General features: G+C 43.8%; 1 protein-coding gene across 1 annotated transcript in view; it reads right to left on the reverse strand.

The window, feature by feature from the left end:
* The window catches only part of RAB31 (RAB31, member RAS oncogene family), a 64,563-nt gene extending 48,158 nt beyond the window's left edge, over nucleotides 1–16,405 (reverse strand). Inside the window, exon 1 of the mRNA XM_027890450.1 lies at nucleotides 16,313–16,405. Within this exon, the coding sequence (XP_027746251.1) occupies nucleotides 16,313–16,351 (39 nt within the window). The 5' untranslated portion in view covers nucleotides 16,352–16,405. The remainder of the gene's footprint in view (nucleotides 1–16,312) is intronic.
* Between the last annotated feature and the right edge of the window lie 1,292 nt (nucleotides 16,406–17,697).

Consider the following 17,697-nt stretch of genomic DNA (forward strand, 5'->3'; position numbering starts at 1 on the left):
AGGAATCCCCTCCCTTGACCTATTGGCCATGCTGCTTTTGATGCAGCCCAGGACATAACTGGCTTCCTGGGTTGCAAGTGCACATAACCAAGTCCTTCTTGGCAGGGCTGCTCTCAATCAGTTCATCCCCCAGCCTCGTAGATAGTGTGGGTTGCCCCAGCCCACATGCAGCACCTTGTACTTGGTCTTATTAAATCTCATGAGATTCCCATGGGCCCACTTCTTGAGCTTGTCCAGGTCCCTCTGGATGGCATTCTGTTCTTCAGAAGTGAAGAACTTCAAGATGAGTGGATGAGCCATAACACACCTCCTTTCTTCCTCAAGCACATAGTTTTCAAGACGATTCATCTAAAGAGCTCCCTCTCATCTGGCTGCTAGTAGGCACGCCTTTCACTTCAGCTGAAGATTTGACTCCAGGTGTGGAAAGGTTTCTCCAAAGATGGGGACTTGAGAAAATGAACAAAGGCAATAGAGAGTGGTGGAAAGAAGACCTAGTCAGAAGGGGAGCTATCCTTCCTTTGAACACAGCCCAGTGAGTGACACGGCACTGCATCAGCATTAAGGAACAAATCCTTGTTTTACACTGCACTAGCAGTGGGAGACAGGAGTAGTGGTCAGTTAAACTATCTACTACCCAAAAAACACAAAATGGCCCACGTGTCTTCTGTACATTGCCTCAGCCAGCACTTACAAACCATGCTGCTCTTTCACAACTTGCCAACTCTTCTGCTATGAAGCTGGCACAGGAGTATAAAGTGATCTTTATTTATGAGACAGGGGGCTACTGAGGGAAAGGGAGAACAGGGCTATTCTTTATAATAACCTTAAAACTATTCTTTAAAATAATTCCAATAGAATAAAAATAAATAAATAAAAAACATAAGGCAAAATAGAAATGCAATGATGAAGAAAACACAGCCTGTGGGTCAGTACTCTGGTTACCTCAGTTCCTTTCTCTGCATGGTGATCCAAGAACAGCAACTGTACTTGGACCTGTACTGCAGAATATATTAAAAAATAATAACAACAAATTAACACTGCAGCCAACCTACCTCTGGAATATTCAACTTAGCAATTTTTAAAGTTCATCTACCTTGGTTAAATAAAAACAAAAGACCCAAAAAAATCAAAACCAAACCAAACCCCAAATCCATACTGTAATTCAAGTATTCATGCTTTATCACTGCATCTTATCGTACAAAGTGAAAGCTAACCACACCACCATGCTACCCTGAGTCTGGACAGCAAAGATAACAGTCTGCAGTTCTTGCTCATGTTATTTAGAAACTGCTTCCCCACATCAAATTTCCAGCTAATTCTGTGTCTTTTCTTACACATTTCCTTCCCCTTTGCACACAAGTTATCAAATTCAGAGCAGCAGCTGAACTGCCAAGAGAAATGGAGGATTTTAAACTGAAATCAAAGAGCAGAATCTCAATCAATTTCTTATGCCCTTGACAGCATGTGGTCTTGGCGGCTGCGGAGAAAGAATTGCTTAGACTGGTGAAAAGGAAGACAGGAACTTGGTGTTTATTTGCATTCCTTCATCTCAAACTGTGGCTTTTGGGGCCATCAACTTTGCACTTAAGATGCTCAACTCCGTGTTTTGAACTGCCTCTACAGTTTCAAGTAAGAGCATGATGTCTATAAAAAGCAGCTGCAAATAAGGTGGTATCAATCTAGAAGGCTAATAAGATGAGAGGAAGAATGAAGAAACAGGAGTAGCACCTTTCAAGGATGCAATCACACACACACAAATCTGCTTTGAACTAGCAGCATATGCTAACAAATGATCAAAAAACCCTCCCACTGCATTGCAGGGGCGGACCCAACAGTGCAAAGCCTGTGGATATCCTTAGTGAGCCTTGCTCATGCTTTACACTACAGAAAGCAGCTTTTGAGTACACTGGTGTGGTCACAAGCTGTGTAGAAACAGTCCAACCTTTTGGGGACCTCATCATCAAACAAGGCACTGGCTGATTAAGTCACAGGAAACACCTCTGCATCAAAAAAACTGACTCAAGACTGAACACATGGCAAGAAGCAAGACCCCTCGCACTACCTGACACAGCTGCCCACCACAGAAAGCTCCATCGCGGAACCAAACACCATCAAACCATTCCACAAGGGCTGGACTGTGCTGCAATGCAAGGAAGGGCATTTAATTGGGCAACAGCACCACCTGGTGACTCCTGGGACTAAGGGAGAAGGGAACCAGTCAACTTGGCCATGCTGGGACAGGAGGAAAGGAGGAAGGATCACTGCCTAAATTGCTAGAGCAAGTTGGGAACCAAAAGCCTGGGTAAGGAAGGAAAAAAGATAGCATGATGGAGTTACAAGAACTAGACAGGTGAGACAGACTGAGGTGGAAAGGAGAGTGCCTGAGCACCTTTGGAATCACAGGCACCTCCCCTTGCTGTTACCACCTCGGGGAGCCCTTTGTGGCAATGAGTGAGTAGTGTGAATGTGGCAAAGGCAGCTGCAAAGGGATGCCCGTATTCCACACATAAATCACTGTATTAATAAAAACAAAAAAACCAACCAAACAAAAAACCCCCAAAACAACAACAAAAACAAACAAAGAAAAAACACCACAAAAAAACCCTGTACCGTATCAACAATGTTGTATGCCACAGAGGGAATGTTTTCGCTTAATTTTTAGGAGACCTATAGCTGTGGGAATTTATAGAGTCACTATCACCCAAAGAAAAATCATACCTCTAATTGCCTTTTATTGATCACTGGATCACAGGATCCTCCTGACCAAGGCAACCATAGACCAGCAGGCAACCCACCCTGACAGATGCCTTGTGACAAGAAAGAGAGCTATAGAATCACAGAATCACAGAATGGTTTGGGTTAAAAGGGACTTAAAAGATCATCCCATTCCAACAATCCTGCCATGGGAAGGGACATCTTCCACTAGATCAGGTTGCTCAAAGCCCCATCCAACCTGGCCCTGAACATTTGCAGGGATGCAGCATCCACAGCTTCTCTGAGCAACCCCACACCCACAATCCATGGTGTCCCATCCTATCACCCCATTTCACCTCAATGATACCTCCCTGTTACCAGTTTGCTGGTTTCCAATCTGAGCTCCACCATAAATACTCGTATGATCTCCTCAATGTTCACCACTTCATTTTTCAGGTGAGGATATTCCCCGGTTTACCACGGGAACATTCCTACTGCCAGTGTCACAGATGGGTCATGGTCACGTCTCATGATCCTCCCCCCCACCAATGAAGCAGGAACCAAAAGCAAACTTCACAGATTTCTCCAGCAAGTCAAACCTCAACTGGAAGGAGCTTAAAAAAGCCAAAGTAAAAATAAATAAAAACTGCAAGTCTTGCTTTAATTCCAGTGCAATTTTACTGACAGCAATACTTAGATTTTGGCAATTCCAATGGTCAGAGTTTATTTTCTGGACAAATCTGGCAGATGTTTTAGCATCTGCACATAGCCATCCTTTTCCTACCCACTCTATCTCAACATATACACGCAATCACAAAAACCCACTTGATGTACTACTCCTCCTACAGATAAATTTTTATTTAAAAATACAGTAAAAAATTATGTGAATAATATCTACTTAGAAATCCTGATAATCGGTCCTGAATTTGAAAAATTAGGTAAGGGAAGTAACACACAAGTCACTGTACCTCACACTGTCAGGGATAATGAGTATTGATTGCAGGGGCTGTTATCTCTATTGACCATATGCACACACACCAGCATAGCAATTTGGTTAAATATCATTCATCCCCACTGCACAGTGCAGTGATCAGAGAAACTAAATTTAATTTTTGGACTAAATACATAAATAATCTGAAGTTTTCATAGTTCAGTAAACACATTAGGCAACAGCATCCTGACAAATGTTGTTTTCAAGTACAGTCTGGCAGCAAAAAATGGGATAAACAATTTTGTGTTGTTCTGAACCTTCCCCACATATATTTGTAGCAGCTGAAACTTTCAAAATAATGGTATGATGAGGAAATAATCTTTGACTTGAATTGCTGTTTGATACCAGTTTCTGTTCATACTCCAACATGCTGCCACTTTTGTTGTCAAATCCTATCATTAGGGGCCATCATTTCAAAATACGGCCTTGCTAGTGACACTTAGTAAATACAAAACCAATATAATTTATTTTCCTGTCCCAATATAGAAGATACTCAAAACTTTCCAGCCAGTCTGGAATTCATAATCCAATCCAAACATTATAATTCATATTGCAGATTGCCTATTAAGTGCCAACAGTCATTTTCTTTAATTAATTGAAGGCAGTGGCTCTTATGCAAGCAAATATATGCACATCAACTGGGTACAACATTTGACAAAATGGCTCTTGTGTTCAGCTTACTATTTCACTAATATAAAAATTGTAGAGTGATTGCCTGAAAAAATTGTAAAAGGGCTCAATTACCTTCATATGTGTCCATCCAAGCTCAATAAGCCCTCTTCAATTCAATGTTCAGACATGCTCCTCCCAATTTGTAACTACCCGACCTGCAACCTATTACTGCATTTCATACCGAAGAGGAAGAAAAAAAGCCACATAAATGATGAGCGTCAACTGAAACACCAGCTGAAAACTTCAGCCCCGGAGACAAGAAAGCCTGATCCCTTCTCTTGCAGCAACAGGCAACAGAGAGGAAGGAGACAGTTTCAGGGGGCAGCTATAAAAATTAACATTTTGCCTAACAAACAGGAACCAGTCCCGTGGCCCTGAATCTTTGCTCCAAATTAGCAGAGCCCTGGTACAGGGTATGTCGTCTACCAACCAGATGCAAACAACTGGCCAAAAGCAGCCACACACCAGCAACTTCAGGAAACACCACGAGGGTGGGAGAGGGACTAGGATTTCATACCTGAATTTATTGCCAGAAAGTCTGCCTCAGCTTATTGGTCCAGTTTACACAACAACCTGTAAAACCAGCAGCCTCCAATGACCATCTAAGGTGTGAGCTAGTCTCCTTTATCAGCAGCCTAAAGGCTGGCCAGCTAACGATGGCACCCTCTTTGCAGGCTGCTCTTATAATTTGCTAGCCCACTTGCAGCCTTCAGAAATCTGTCTCCATCAGCCTTCCAGACACATGCCTTCCCCAGGGGATATCACAGGAAGGGGACAAATTGAGATTTTCTAAAAATTGCCATTACTTGTTATTTACCATTAACTGCAAATGACACGTAGATAATACACATCCACGTGGACGTTAAGTGGGAGGTCTAAAATCCTTGAAGCTGGGGGCTTTCATTTCCTGAATTGACATGCAGGGCTGGGAATGGACAATCAGAGGTTTGCGTAAACCCAAATCTGTCTTAAGAAATTTTTACCCAACTGTTAGGTTTAATTAACTTTGATCAATAGTGATTTCATGTTCATTTCACCTACTGTTTGGATCTAAAGTTTCCCCTAATTCAGTAAACATCACCACTTATTTTAAACAGCGTCATATAAAGACCCACCTGGTGCTTTCCCCTCTGTCACTCATGCAAGTAAGCAGAAGAGATAACAGCAAGCACAGTATAATAAAACCCAGGGCTGAGCTTTTTTAGCCGTGGATTTACTGTGTGCTGCTGTGAACTTACTAAAAGTAAAGCTATCTGCACCAAACAGGCTCATAAATGGAGGAGGTTATCAGCGCAAGGCTGCATCCCTTAAGCGGTTGACTTCTTGAATGTATTCACCTCCCGCTGATTTCACTGGGTATGAAACCCAGCAACTCCTAAAAGCTGGTAGCTCTAGTGCCATGAAATTCAATGTTTTAGGAAAAAGTCCTTAAAATGAGCAACACTAGCTTTTGTTCCTCTTATCGTACTTATCTCCACCCAAAAATAAGTTGGAAATCAGTATCTAACTTACAAACCTAAGAAGGAAGGTTTTTTTCACCCAACCAATTTTTCTCATCTTCATTCAGAAAATGGAAATCAGAAACAGTCAAAAGTGTGCGGACTTTGTAAATCTCAGCTGAAAACACGCTGGGACCATTTCGACCGGAAAGCTAAACCATGAAGTTTAGTACATTTAAGGACATCTCCTCAAAGGACAAGGGGGTAGAAAAAGAGTGCATTTAATCTCTCCCTCCAAAGCAGGAAGACTGAGCCACACAGAAGGTACTGAGAAGTCACTCCCAGAACAGACTGTGTGGATACTAAATACACTTCCAGTGTCACAGCCTGAGTGTTTGGGACCATGTGGAAGTGAGTCCAAAGTTCCCACAGATCCCAGACATGGCAGAACAACAGGTATAGATAGGGATTGAGGAAAACATCTCCACTGGCCAATGTGATCCTACCAGAGCTTCTGCCTTTTTCCGTATTAGCCTAAGGGAGAAGGTAAACTTGGCCACAAAACTCTGGGTCAGCTTAAAACCTGCTCAAATAAGGCACCATCTCCAAAGAGCCTACCAAATGTTGAAAACCAAGCAGAGGTAGAACAGAGCTACTTTATCTGCTTTGAATGTTAAATGACAGGAATCACGAACTGTGTTATCTCAAATACGTAATTTACTTAAACTATTTATCTTGTTCTCCACACAGCACTGTATTCAGCTGTGCATTAAAACATATGCTGAGCTTTAAGTTTGGGATTCAATTTAGCCCATTCAGCAAAGGCTGAACGATGTACCCTGATACACTGCTGAGGGAGGGATTACCCTAATGTTTAGAATCAAACATATGCTTAAGGATGCTCCTCAGATTAGGGTTTCAGTAATGTAATCCTAAATCAAATTTATGTTACCCGGTTTTATACAATGTATTTTGGTCACATAAAACATGTTCCAACTGTCTGTCTAATGCCCTGGCATGCAATTATTCTTTTCAAGCACACCTTGCAGAAAAAAAACAAAGGAAAATATCCAAGGCAGAAAAAAAATATCAAGGGACAGGACAACTGACCCTGAAGACTATTCAGACAATGTACACTCCACTGCTGGAGTCATCACAGTTGAAGACAACGCTCCTTTATTGACATTCAAGGAAACTGAGAAAAAAAACAAGTTCAACTTTACTTGAATTTTCCACAAGAGCAACATTGTCCAGAAAAGAAAACTTCTGACTTAAAGAATAATATAAGAAAAAAAAAAATGTTTGTAGCACACTCAAGAAATGATCATCCTAACAGTCAATTTGTCTGTACAGTACTGAGAAGGTTGAAGTCAGCATGGATTATGCACCATGAACGACTTCTGGCCAAAAGATGGTTGTTTCCTGTTCATATCAGCTTTAACAAGATACATTGTAAGTGTTGATTTTAGGATTCTTAAAATAGGCATACTTATATTTAGCATGCAAAGGAAAGGGAAAAAAAAAAAAGATAATGGACTTCCTATTCAAGAAAGGGAATCCGTTCTTTCTCATTTCCTAAATTCCTCCAGGAATTAACCAACTGCCAGATTTATCCAGCCACAAAGTGGAAGTGTGCCCTTACAGGCTAGTAGTGGTGTGTACCAGTCTGTGAGAGGTTGGGGGAGGGGACTAATTAACAAAGACTATACAGTGACAAACACTTTAAATTTTTCAGTTGTAATACAATTCTAAATTCTTAATTACCAACCATAGTGGTAATACATTTTCTCTCCCTTGACCAGAGTAGTTAAAAATAATTTAAACTCACAAGAATCAAGCTGAGCTTTAGTGGGAGACCATGCTACGTTCAAGGAAATCCTCTCCAGGATGCTTTTCACATCAGCCTTTGGTAAGCCTGGTGATCCCTATTACAGCTTCCCTGTGTTGGCACACACCAGGTGTTGACCAAATTCCTAAGGATTTTTCTTCTGCCACTGAATTCCCAGCATCAGCCTCACAATTAAGAAATGAGCACATCTGGAGAACTCATGCAATGGCAATGCCAGAGACAAGGTACCAGCTACTAATTACAAGCATTAGACAGAGAAGGTTAAAGCTACTCCAATGCCTGCTGTATCTCACAAGTCACCAGTGAGCACATAAGTGACTTGAGACATGTCCTGTCGCCCAGAAGCACAGCTTCACTGATGAACCATTAGGTCCCATAAACACTTCGGTTTTGTTTGTTGCAGAATTAAATGGGCTAAAAAATTTATTTTTTTCGGAATTAACCCAAATTTAGGAATCTCTTCTAATTCATTTTGGCTCTGTAGACAGGCTTTAAAGGAAAAGAGAAGCTGCTTCAGAGAGTCCTTGACTGTAGGTGAATTCCTGTAAAAGCCTGATTATTTATCATTCCCAGTTTTTTATACTCCTCTGCAGTCATGCCCAGCAGAGGCTGACGGGTCCAACCAGGACACCCGATGATGTCTCTGCAGCATCCTGTCACTCTGCTGACAAAGGAGGAAACAATAACTCAGGGACACAAAGTATTTAGTAGCTGGATTTCACGCACATGTTCTTCCCACATGTTGCCCAAATAAGAACATACTCTGGCCAAAACAAAAAGTGAAAAACCATAACTTCTCTACCCTCTCCTCCAAGAAACATAAAAACCAGTCACTAACTAGCATTTATGTTTAAAAATAACCAGGCAAAAATAAAAAGCGTTTGTTCCACTGCCTGTTGCTCAGCTTTCACGGGCAGCCCTGCAAGGCTAGAGACCGTAAATCAAACCACTGGCATTTGCTTACACAAGGCTATGCTCCGAGTCAGCCTCCCATCCACCTCCACTAGTGGCTTTCTAAAGCTTGGATTTGTCCTCTGGCAGTGGTGTTCAAAACAGCAAGCGTTCACAGAAAGGGTGCACAAGATGTTTCAGGAGAAAACTGAAATGTGTCCCCTTCCTGGCATCTTAAAAGTTGAGATGGAATTTAAAAAATTTCCTTTCACCTTGACCCTTACACCACTACCCAGCCTCTACAAGGTATGTAGTGAGAAGAAAAACATCTCTGTAAGAATAAAAACATACTTTACTTTCATTTATTTTGGAAGCATGTGTCCCACGGCTGCAGAATTATATTCACATGAGCTTCCCCCAGCCTACAATCAAGAAGGAGGTAGTGGGGGACATGACAAGCCCCAACAAGGAGAAAAGCATGGAATCCTTGCTCTGCCCTCTCTAAAAAGAGTGGAATGATCCAACTCACTGACAAGATCTAATCCCTTGGTGTGATTAGCACTGGATGAAAGTAGGACTTGTAGGTAGCTTGTGGGTAGATGAACTCTACCCAGTTTCCCACCTCCTTTCTCAACCCTTCTGGAAGGTACCTCTAGGTATCCATCCATGTGTTGGGCATTCTGCTGGCCCCAGAAGCAGCTTGAGAAAAACATGAGCTGAGGAAGACCCAGACCTCCAGACAGAGGTGGAGATGATGGCAAGGCAGTCAAACCACAACCCCAAACACAGCCACCCCATCGGGGGGGATTGGCCACCGAAGCTGAGGAGAAACAGCTTGGCCTGCACTCAGTTTCCTGAACAGTGTGGAAGGTGGGGTCAATAGCAACGTGCTCTAGTGGAAGGTGACCCTGCCCATTACAGCAGGGTTGGAACTAGATGACCTTTAAGATCCTTCCAACCCAAACCATTGTATGATTCTCTAACACTGCAAACTTGCTGAAGCGAGTTATGTTCTCTTCAATATGCCCCTCTGCCTTCCCCTCAAAACCACAGTGCAGGAAATGAAAAAACGGTGCCTGTACTGATCTTATCTGAACAGAGACGTGGCCAGGAAATCCAAGATCAACAGCAGTCCCTGGAGGGTTCAACAGAGCTGAAGACTTGGCAAATGGCATTTGAAAAAAGGATCAGCAGGGAGGGAATAGAAAAGCTGGATGTTCAAGTGCAACTGGAGCAGAGTTGTGGCTCCAGCCTCCCTGTAAATGCTTCTCTCAACAAGGAATTATCTTGAGAAATTTTAGGAAGACTATCCAGCCTGTACGCTTGCAGACTGCAGCACCCACATTTTAACCAGCTCAGACACAACCCAACACAAGCAAAGCCTACCTACCTAAAAAAAAAGCACTGTAATTTATAAACATTACTACAAGCAAAAGCCCTGCAGACTCAGAGGCCACTGCCCATAGGCAGCTCAACTGCACTGTAATTGCAACACACCCCATCAATGTATCAAATTATCACCTTAGAAACAAGTCATACCATCAGCGAGACTCTCAGAAAACATACTTCAAATGCAAATTAAAAATGGCCTTTAATATGGCTTGACTTAATCCAGTTAAAAGGAACCACCTGATGAAAATGACAGATTTTTCCCTATACTTGGCTTGAATGCAGAGTTTCTGGCTGCTTCACAGAGCCTGCCTCAGAGCTACTTCACTGAGTAGGGCTAAAACTGCATTCAACCATGTGAAAAAGAATGGAGTTTATTACCAAGTAAACTTCCTTATTTTGGTAGAAAGAAAATTTATGTTTTCTTTTTCCTCAGAATTACCGTAAAACAAGAAGTTTCACTATTTTTCAGCCAGAAATCAAAAAGAGGGATTGAAGCAAGGGGCTGGGAAAACCTGAAAAAAAAACTAAAAAACAAACAAACAAAAAAAAAAACCACTGACAACACTATAAACAAAAGAAATAAACAGAATTTGAGAGACAATAAAACTACAGACTGTATATGATTTCTGAGTGATGGTCACTGCATGGACTCATTCAACAGGCAAGTTACAAGGGATGGGAGCCAAGAGCTGGTTATCAGTGATGGGAGCTGATCAGGTGCAGCAAGAGGCACCAGCCATGGGGTATTCTTCTGCCGCCCAGTTGATTAGTAGCAACAAGCTTCCCCTTCTGAGGCTTTGCTTCTGAAAGTAAAACATGCTTCAAATTCCGCATTCTGCTGCTTCAGAAATCCAGCTTGGTTGTGCTGCTAAAAACGAAAGCAGAGCGTGGCCTCCACACTCACCCTTTCCTAGAAGGATGTTACAGTTAAAATCCACCCTGCTCTTCTAAGCAATCCCACACAGAACTTTTGGAAGAGATGAGTAAATAAAAAAACTTTGTAGCTATGGCAGTAAACCAATAGGGCCAAAGTCAATACAAAATCCTGAATTTGGTTAAATTCTGAGAAATTGTTTACGTAACTACATATTCAATGCATGTATTGCAAAAAATCTGATTGCAGCCATTTAAATATTACATAAGTTAATATGAAAAGGCTGCTATAGGCTTCTGAAGACACTTGTTTATTGATACAAGAGAAAAGGCATTTCTCACTTGGTGCATAACTGGATTTTGATGCAATACTAAAAATAAAAAATTGCCAGTTCAAGTCGCCTTCAGTATCCTGGTAGACAGTTCTTCACACTGGCAAAGCAGGGCAAAGAAATATGGAAGAATTATGGGCACACAGTATGTGCAAATTTCAGACTATTCTTCACCAGAGAAGAATACCAAGAAAACCATTTCCCAAGAAAATGGTGTATATGCAGCCAGCTGTGTGTCTGTCTGTCTTCATTTCCCCATGAACCTAAAATCATTGTTCAGTTTTACCCGGGATTTGGTATTTCACTATAATGCATAAACATAAGTGGCTGGGAAAGAGAACCAGGTGAGGGTACCTTTAATAGAAAGGCTGCAATGATGGACACTTCAAATCAACGACTCCACAAGACAGCCAGCCATGCTGTCATGATTCAAAAATTTCTCTCATGACAGAGAGATACTTGTTTACATAATAAAATACAAGTGAATGATGATGAACCTTTAACACAAGGCAGGGAGGTGGGAATCACTTGTCAGTCTGTTCTCCTCTCAGACTAACATTTTCTGGACAAAATTTTAGAAGATATACATTTGCCTCATCAGTACAATTTTCTTCTTTTCACGATCACCTTTGTCATCTGCTCTACTTTGGTCCTTCTTGTTCTGTTTTAGGCTACAACACTGCAGCTGTTAAAGCACACGTAGGTTCTGCACTGTGCAGTGTTACTGTCTTCAGCAGGATACTCCTCTTAACATGGAGGCCACCTTGCACATACCTAGGGGCAAGAAAGGTCCTTAACTGGTACAACCCATCCAGGGGTGCAGTTTTGTTTTTAACAGCAGTGCTCCTATTTGCCTTGGGACACCTAGGCCCTAAAAGCATTAATAATGACAAATATTTTAGAGTCAAAAGAAAAATATAATTTACGTCTCTCACAGACACCAACACAAACTAAAAGATTCCTGGTCATACATGTTCAGTATAGTAGCTATAGAGAAGAAGAGTGGGTACTTAAACTTTGCACTGAAAGGACTGATGCATGTATATGCTCTGCTACAGGAATTTGTTCTCCATCCAGCAGAATACAGAGTTTTACATGACCATGACACGAAGGTAAGAAAACCAGAGATCTTCTCCATAAAAAAACTATTGTCACGTTCCCAATCACTTTGAAAATCAAACAATTCTGAGCTCAATTCCACAGCCTGCACGAGCAGACGCTGCACACCGAGGTACAGGACATCCTCAGAGGCAATAAACTGTTCTCCACACCTAGCAAACGGGATTCAGCTGTGGAGAAACTCCAGAGAAAACCTCTTTCTCCTCTACAGAGGAAATGTTTCTCCTTTCACAAATGTATGCTTACCAGCTTCAGACAGTATTTTCATGCTAGCAGAATGCATGCCAGCAAGTGACTTCTTATGAGCAAGAAAATGGAAACACAAACAGAAGGGTGAAGGAATGAAGTCTCAGGCAGGCAAGATGTAAAGTACTGTGTTTGGGGAAAACTTTCTACAGTAAGAGTAGTTAAGCCCTGGAACATAACCCCGGGGAGCAGATCATGAGTTTTTAAGGACAGAGGAGTCAAACATATGTTAGGAAAGCTATGAAAGGGGTTTTAGGGACAAGGGGTGACCTCCGAGCCTCTTCCAACCTAACTCCTTTGGTCCCATGATGAACAGTCACAACACAAAAATGTAATAAACAAAAACAAAAGGAAAGGAGTAATGGAGGTCACTTCAGATGGTAGTCAGCAAGCCACTTCCCAAAGTCTCTCTGAAGAGTTGTCAAAGTTTCCTCAGGAAGTGACAAAGACAAGAAACTTTGCCTTAGTCCTAAACCTGGCAATCACTTCTGCAGTTGCCACACACAATTATGTCAGCATTTGGCGGAGAGTTGTAAATCGCTCCTCCAGTCCTCATAAAGAAAATGTTGGGAGCTGAGACACAGGGCACTTAGCAGCCACAGACAGATTAGGAAACCTGGCAGCTGCACATTAGGCCACATTTCAGCACTGAAGCATGGCTCAGGAACACACTGGCCCCTCTAAGCCTCTCTCTCCTTCATCCCCTCAACAAGGTACCCACACAGAAACACTTCATTCCATTGCACAGACTGCGCTGCAGCTAAGCCTTGCTCAGCTCCAGAAGCAGGGACAACTGCTGGGAACAATCAACAAGACCAGACTGAGAGACCAGGAAAAGTCTGGAGTGACAAGACAGGACTTGGGGAAGAGCTCAAGTATTTGCACTTACAAAGATGAACACCTTCCACAAGCAGATACCTCATTGCCCAGCAGCAATAATTTACTGGAGGAAGTAGTTTTAGAAGAAGGCGTGAGGACACTTGCATAGCAACATACTAAAGACAGCTATTAAACTGCACCTCCGTAGCTCTTACACCTAAGGCTGTGAGGCACTGAACAATTAGGCAGGCATCCTGCTCCTGCCAGCCCACTAGCAAGCTGGAACCATCCCGTCTCAAAGAGCCCCGCCACCAACAAAGCCTGCCTTCCAAACTGGCTCACAACTAGTCTTGCACTGCCCCAGATTTCCTCTCTGTCCTTCTTTGCTGGGGTCTCCTTCGAGATCTACAAGTCCCACATCTTGTGCACTACTCCAGGCTGCTCCAAATCACTCCCATGACACCTACAGAGTTTTACAAATCCTGAGATACTCTGAAGGAGAAGGAAGTGATATGCAGATATCCAAATGCCTATTTTGTTACATTATGCTAAAAATTACAGGCGAGGTTCCCCCTGGCAATACAGAGTTAACATCCAGGAGCTGATAATTTAGATAAGTTAGTCCCCATCTTTACTGCAATGGCTGTGGGCCACACACTGACCCTGGAGCACTGCACTAGCTTATAGGGCTCTGGAGATGATTTGCAAGCGTTGTGCCAGCAGCAAGTTTTCCCCATTAAGGAATTCTGAACAGACATAAACAGTCCAAGCCCAGGCCCTCTGCACACCTCAGGGCCAGAGACCACCAGTGATCCTCCCGTCTAATCTAGAGGTGTAGCCTAGGGCTTTGTTCAGAAGTGGAGAGGGATACAGATTTACAAACTGATTTAATTCCTACTTCTAATAAGGATAAGAAATCCAAGTCTTGGGACTTGGACATGCCAGACTTGACTGATTATTAGGGGATCTACAACTGATTATTAGGGGATCTACTAGATAAAATGTAGATTAACCTATGAGGCCCAGGACCTACTAAAAAAAAAAAAAAAAACTGTCAAGATTTCTTTTGGTAGAGCTGAAAATGCATTTTTGAGTTGCCATCTATCGTTCAAGCAGATCAGAAGATTAAGGCATGTGTTTGTTCACACGAACAGGTATGGAGTTTCCCTGCTCTGAAAATCCATCTGAACTTCTCAAGAGGATTCATTATCTGAAGGATTCCTCTCTTTTGGGAAAACAGTGTCAATTCCTATGGTAAATGAGATGTCTGTGATCTGAAGTAGATGGTTTTCTAGGACTATGCTCTTTTAAAACTCAGGAAGGAACATCTCTCTAAGTGACTATAACTACAGGTACATCTTCCTAAGTGTTACCACTGCCACCCTATCATTTTAATGAATTTACATAGTAATTGCATACTCCTAGTAACACAGAGCTGCATTATACGTTTCTTTTCCTGTCTTAAAAAAGTAAACAATTGCCTTACAAAACCCCCAGTATATTTTAATGTTACAAAACAGCAATAAATTATGGGCATGAGGAATCTTATTCCACAAGACACTTCACCTCTATAAAATTACAACATTTCCTGCTGGGGAAGAAAATAAAGACACATCCACATATTCTACCACAGACTCCTCATGTTTGTGTAAACCACATTTATTTTTGTCACTATGCCATTTTAAAAGTTGAAGGCAGTAATTCTAATCAAGAAAAGAGGAATGGTCACTGACAAATACTTTGGCTTGAACTCTCCAGTGCCCTGGCACCACATCCTGGCACTTACTCTAGGGCAAGGTACCCACTCCTGCTGGGCTAAGAGTCAATACAAATCAAAGAGAACTGGGATGCCTATTTGTGTTTGTTTTCCAAATGTACAACTCACTTAGATGGCTCATGAAAGTGAATTCACTCTAAAAAGTCTTCATTCATGCAGCTTCTCTGAATGTTTACGGAGATATGGGCCTAAAAGCAGCCTCACTCGCACCCAGTAATTTGAGATGTTTGATTAAAGAAGGAAAAAAAAAAAAAAAAAAAGAACTGAGCGGCGATGCTCTCCTAATCACTATCAATAGAAGTGGCTCTGCTCTCCGGAGGTGTTTGTCCCAACTTGGTGGGTGCATTTCGCTGCTAAGCTCCCTGGGTGCCGGGCAGAGAGGGGGGCAGGCGCAGCCGAACTGCACAGCTAAGCACATTGTTGCTCCAGATGTGAAACGCACGCACGGGTTCGCCGAAAGAGCAGAAAAGGAAGGGAAAAAAAAACAAAAAAAAAAACAAAAAAAAAACGGAATGGCAGAAAGGACGTTCCTGTAAGGAGCCGAGCTAAAGAAGCTCTGAATAAACCGCCGCAAGAAACTGAACAAAGCACTGACCAGCACATCGGTGAGATGGGACAGAGCCCCGGCAGACGGAACCACCCGAGAGAGTGTCCCAGGGCGGGCAGCGCTGCCGCTCGTCTCCGTGTCGCTCCCCACCACTGCTGCGGGGGCTCGGCGAGGCCACAGGACCCCACAGCTCCCCCACCCGCGGGGACGGCGGGCAGGGAAATCCTCCCGGGCACCTTCGGGGTTCCGGCATCGGAGGGAGACCCGCTGCGGGGTCACCGCCGCCGCCGGGGAGACGGCTCCGCGCCCCGCCTGGGAAGCGCTGCGGGGAAGCCCCCCCAAAAAGAGAGCCACCCCCACCCTGCTACGCCCTCCTCACTTTTAAAAAGTTGAGAAACAAGACAAAAACAACAAAAAAAGCCCCCACCGAAGCCTCTCCCAGCCCCGAGAAGGCTGGTGCGCGGCTGCCAAGTTTCGGCGTGGAGGAATTTGCTGCGGCCGAGCCCCGGCCGGGACCGGGAGACGCGGCGCCCCCCGGGAGGAGGGAGACGAGGACTGGGAACGCTCCCCGGCTTGGCGAGCACCCCGAAGCCCCCACCTGCGGGATGGGGAAGGAAGGAAGGATGGAAGGAAGGAAAGGGGGAGGCGACCCGCCAGTCCCCTCTACTCACTCCAAGCAGACACACTTTGAGCTCGCGTATCGCCATCATCTGCGCGGGGCCCCGCCGCTCCGCATGCCCCAGCGCTCCGCCGCTCCGCACTGCCCCGCCGAGGCGGCCCAGCCCCGCCGGGGCCGCCCCCGCCGCCGGTCACATGCGCCCGGCCCCGCCTCACCGCTGCCCCCCGGCTCCCTGCGCCGCTGATCCCGGCTGCGAGGGACCAGGGAACCGGCACGGGATGCTTCGGGGTCGGGGCGGTGAAGCGCGCCTTAGGGCTGAGCCCTGGAGCGGGCTGATCACAGAGTCGTTAGGGTTGGAAGGGACCTCTGGAGCTCAGTCTGGTCCAGCCCCCCTGCCAGCCTAGAGCAGGTTACATAGGAACTCGTCCAGATAGCTTTTTCGGTGTCTCCAGAGAGCGGAACTCCATGAACTCCCTGGGCAGCCTGTTCCACTGCTCTGCCACCACCAATGCAAAGAAGTTCTTCCTCATGTTCAGGTGGAACTTCTTATGTTTTAGTTTATGGCCATAGCTCCTCATCCTGTCACTGGGCACCACTGAATAGAGTGGTGCCCAGTGAACAGCCTCTTGGCACACACCTTTGAGATATTTATATGCCTTAATGAGATCTCCTCTCTGTCTTCTCTGCACTAAAAAGGCCCATCTAGAACAGTCTCTCCTCATAAGAGAGGTGCTCCAGAACCCTCATCATCTTTGTGGCCCTCTGTTGGACCCTCTCCAGTAGCTCCTTGTCTTTCTTGCACTGCAGTGTAAATATTTGCTGTTGAAAGAAAAGCGGTTGGTGAGAGGCAGCATCCTTCCTGCATGGGGCTGCACATACACTTAGTCCTACACGCCGTGTGCTGGGCTGGGCACAGGATGGGGACTGCTTTGGTTGAGAACCATCTGAATCCATCTACCCTTTTTTTATTTTTTTTAGTTTCTCTTACTATGTACAGAAAACATTGAAAATAGTAACTCCATTTTTTACCTAATCCTGGTAATACACACCCATTTTTGATTAAAAAGGTTAACCTCAGGTTGATAGTAGGGCTGCACCTACACATCAAAATTATGCTAAATTTAAGTTAAGTTAATTTTAAGGCCAGTCCACCAAAATCAACGAGGAAGGAATCATAACCATGCTGCTTTCAATATCCAGAGTTCTCGAATTTATGGAGCAGGGTTGCACACTATAACCCCAGGAAAGCAGAAGACCATCAGCTGTCAGATATTTTAAATCAAAGCCTCTGTTCTACTTACAGTTTTATTTCCCCTTTTTTCTCCCTCCCACTAATTTATCAGGTACAATTGCTAAAGGGACATGAAGAAAATCTTGATTAGTCATTGTGAGATTACTGCCACGTCATGAGGAGCTTCCTGGCAATAAACTATTGTG

Source organism: Empidonax traillii, unplaced genomic scaffold (genome assembly GCF_003031625.1).
Source record: "Empidonax traillii isolate 1590-97213 ecotype Southwest subspecies unplaced genomic scaffold, ASM303162v1 scaffold288:size648122, whole genome shotgun sequence".
NCBI lineage: Eukaryota > Metazoa > Chordata > Aves > Passeriformes > Tyrannidae > Empidonax > Empidonax traillii.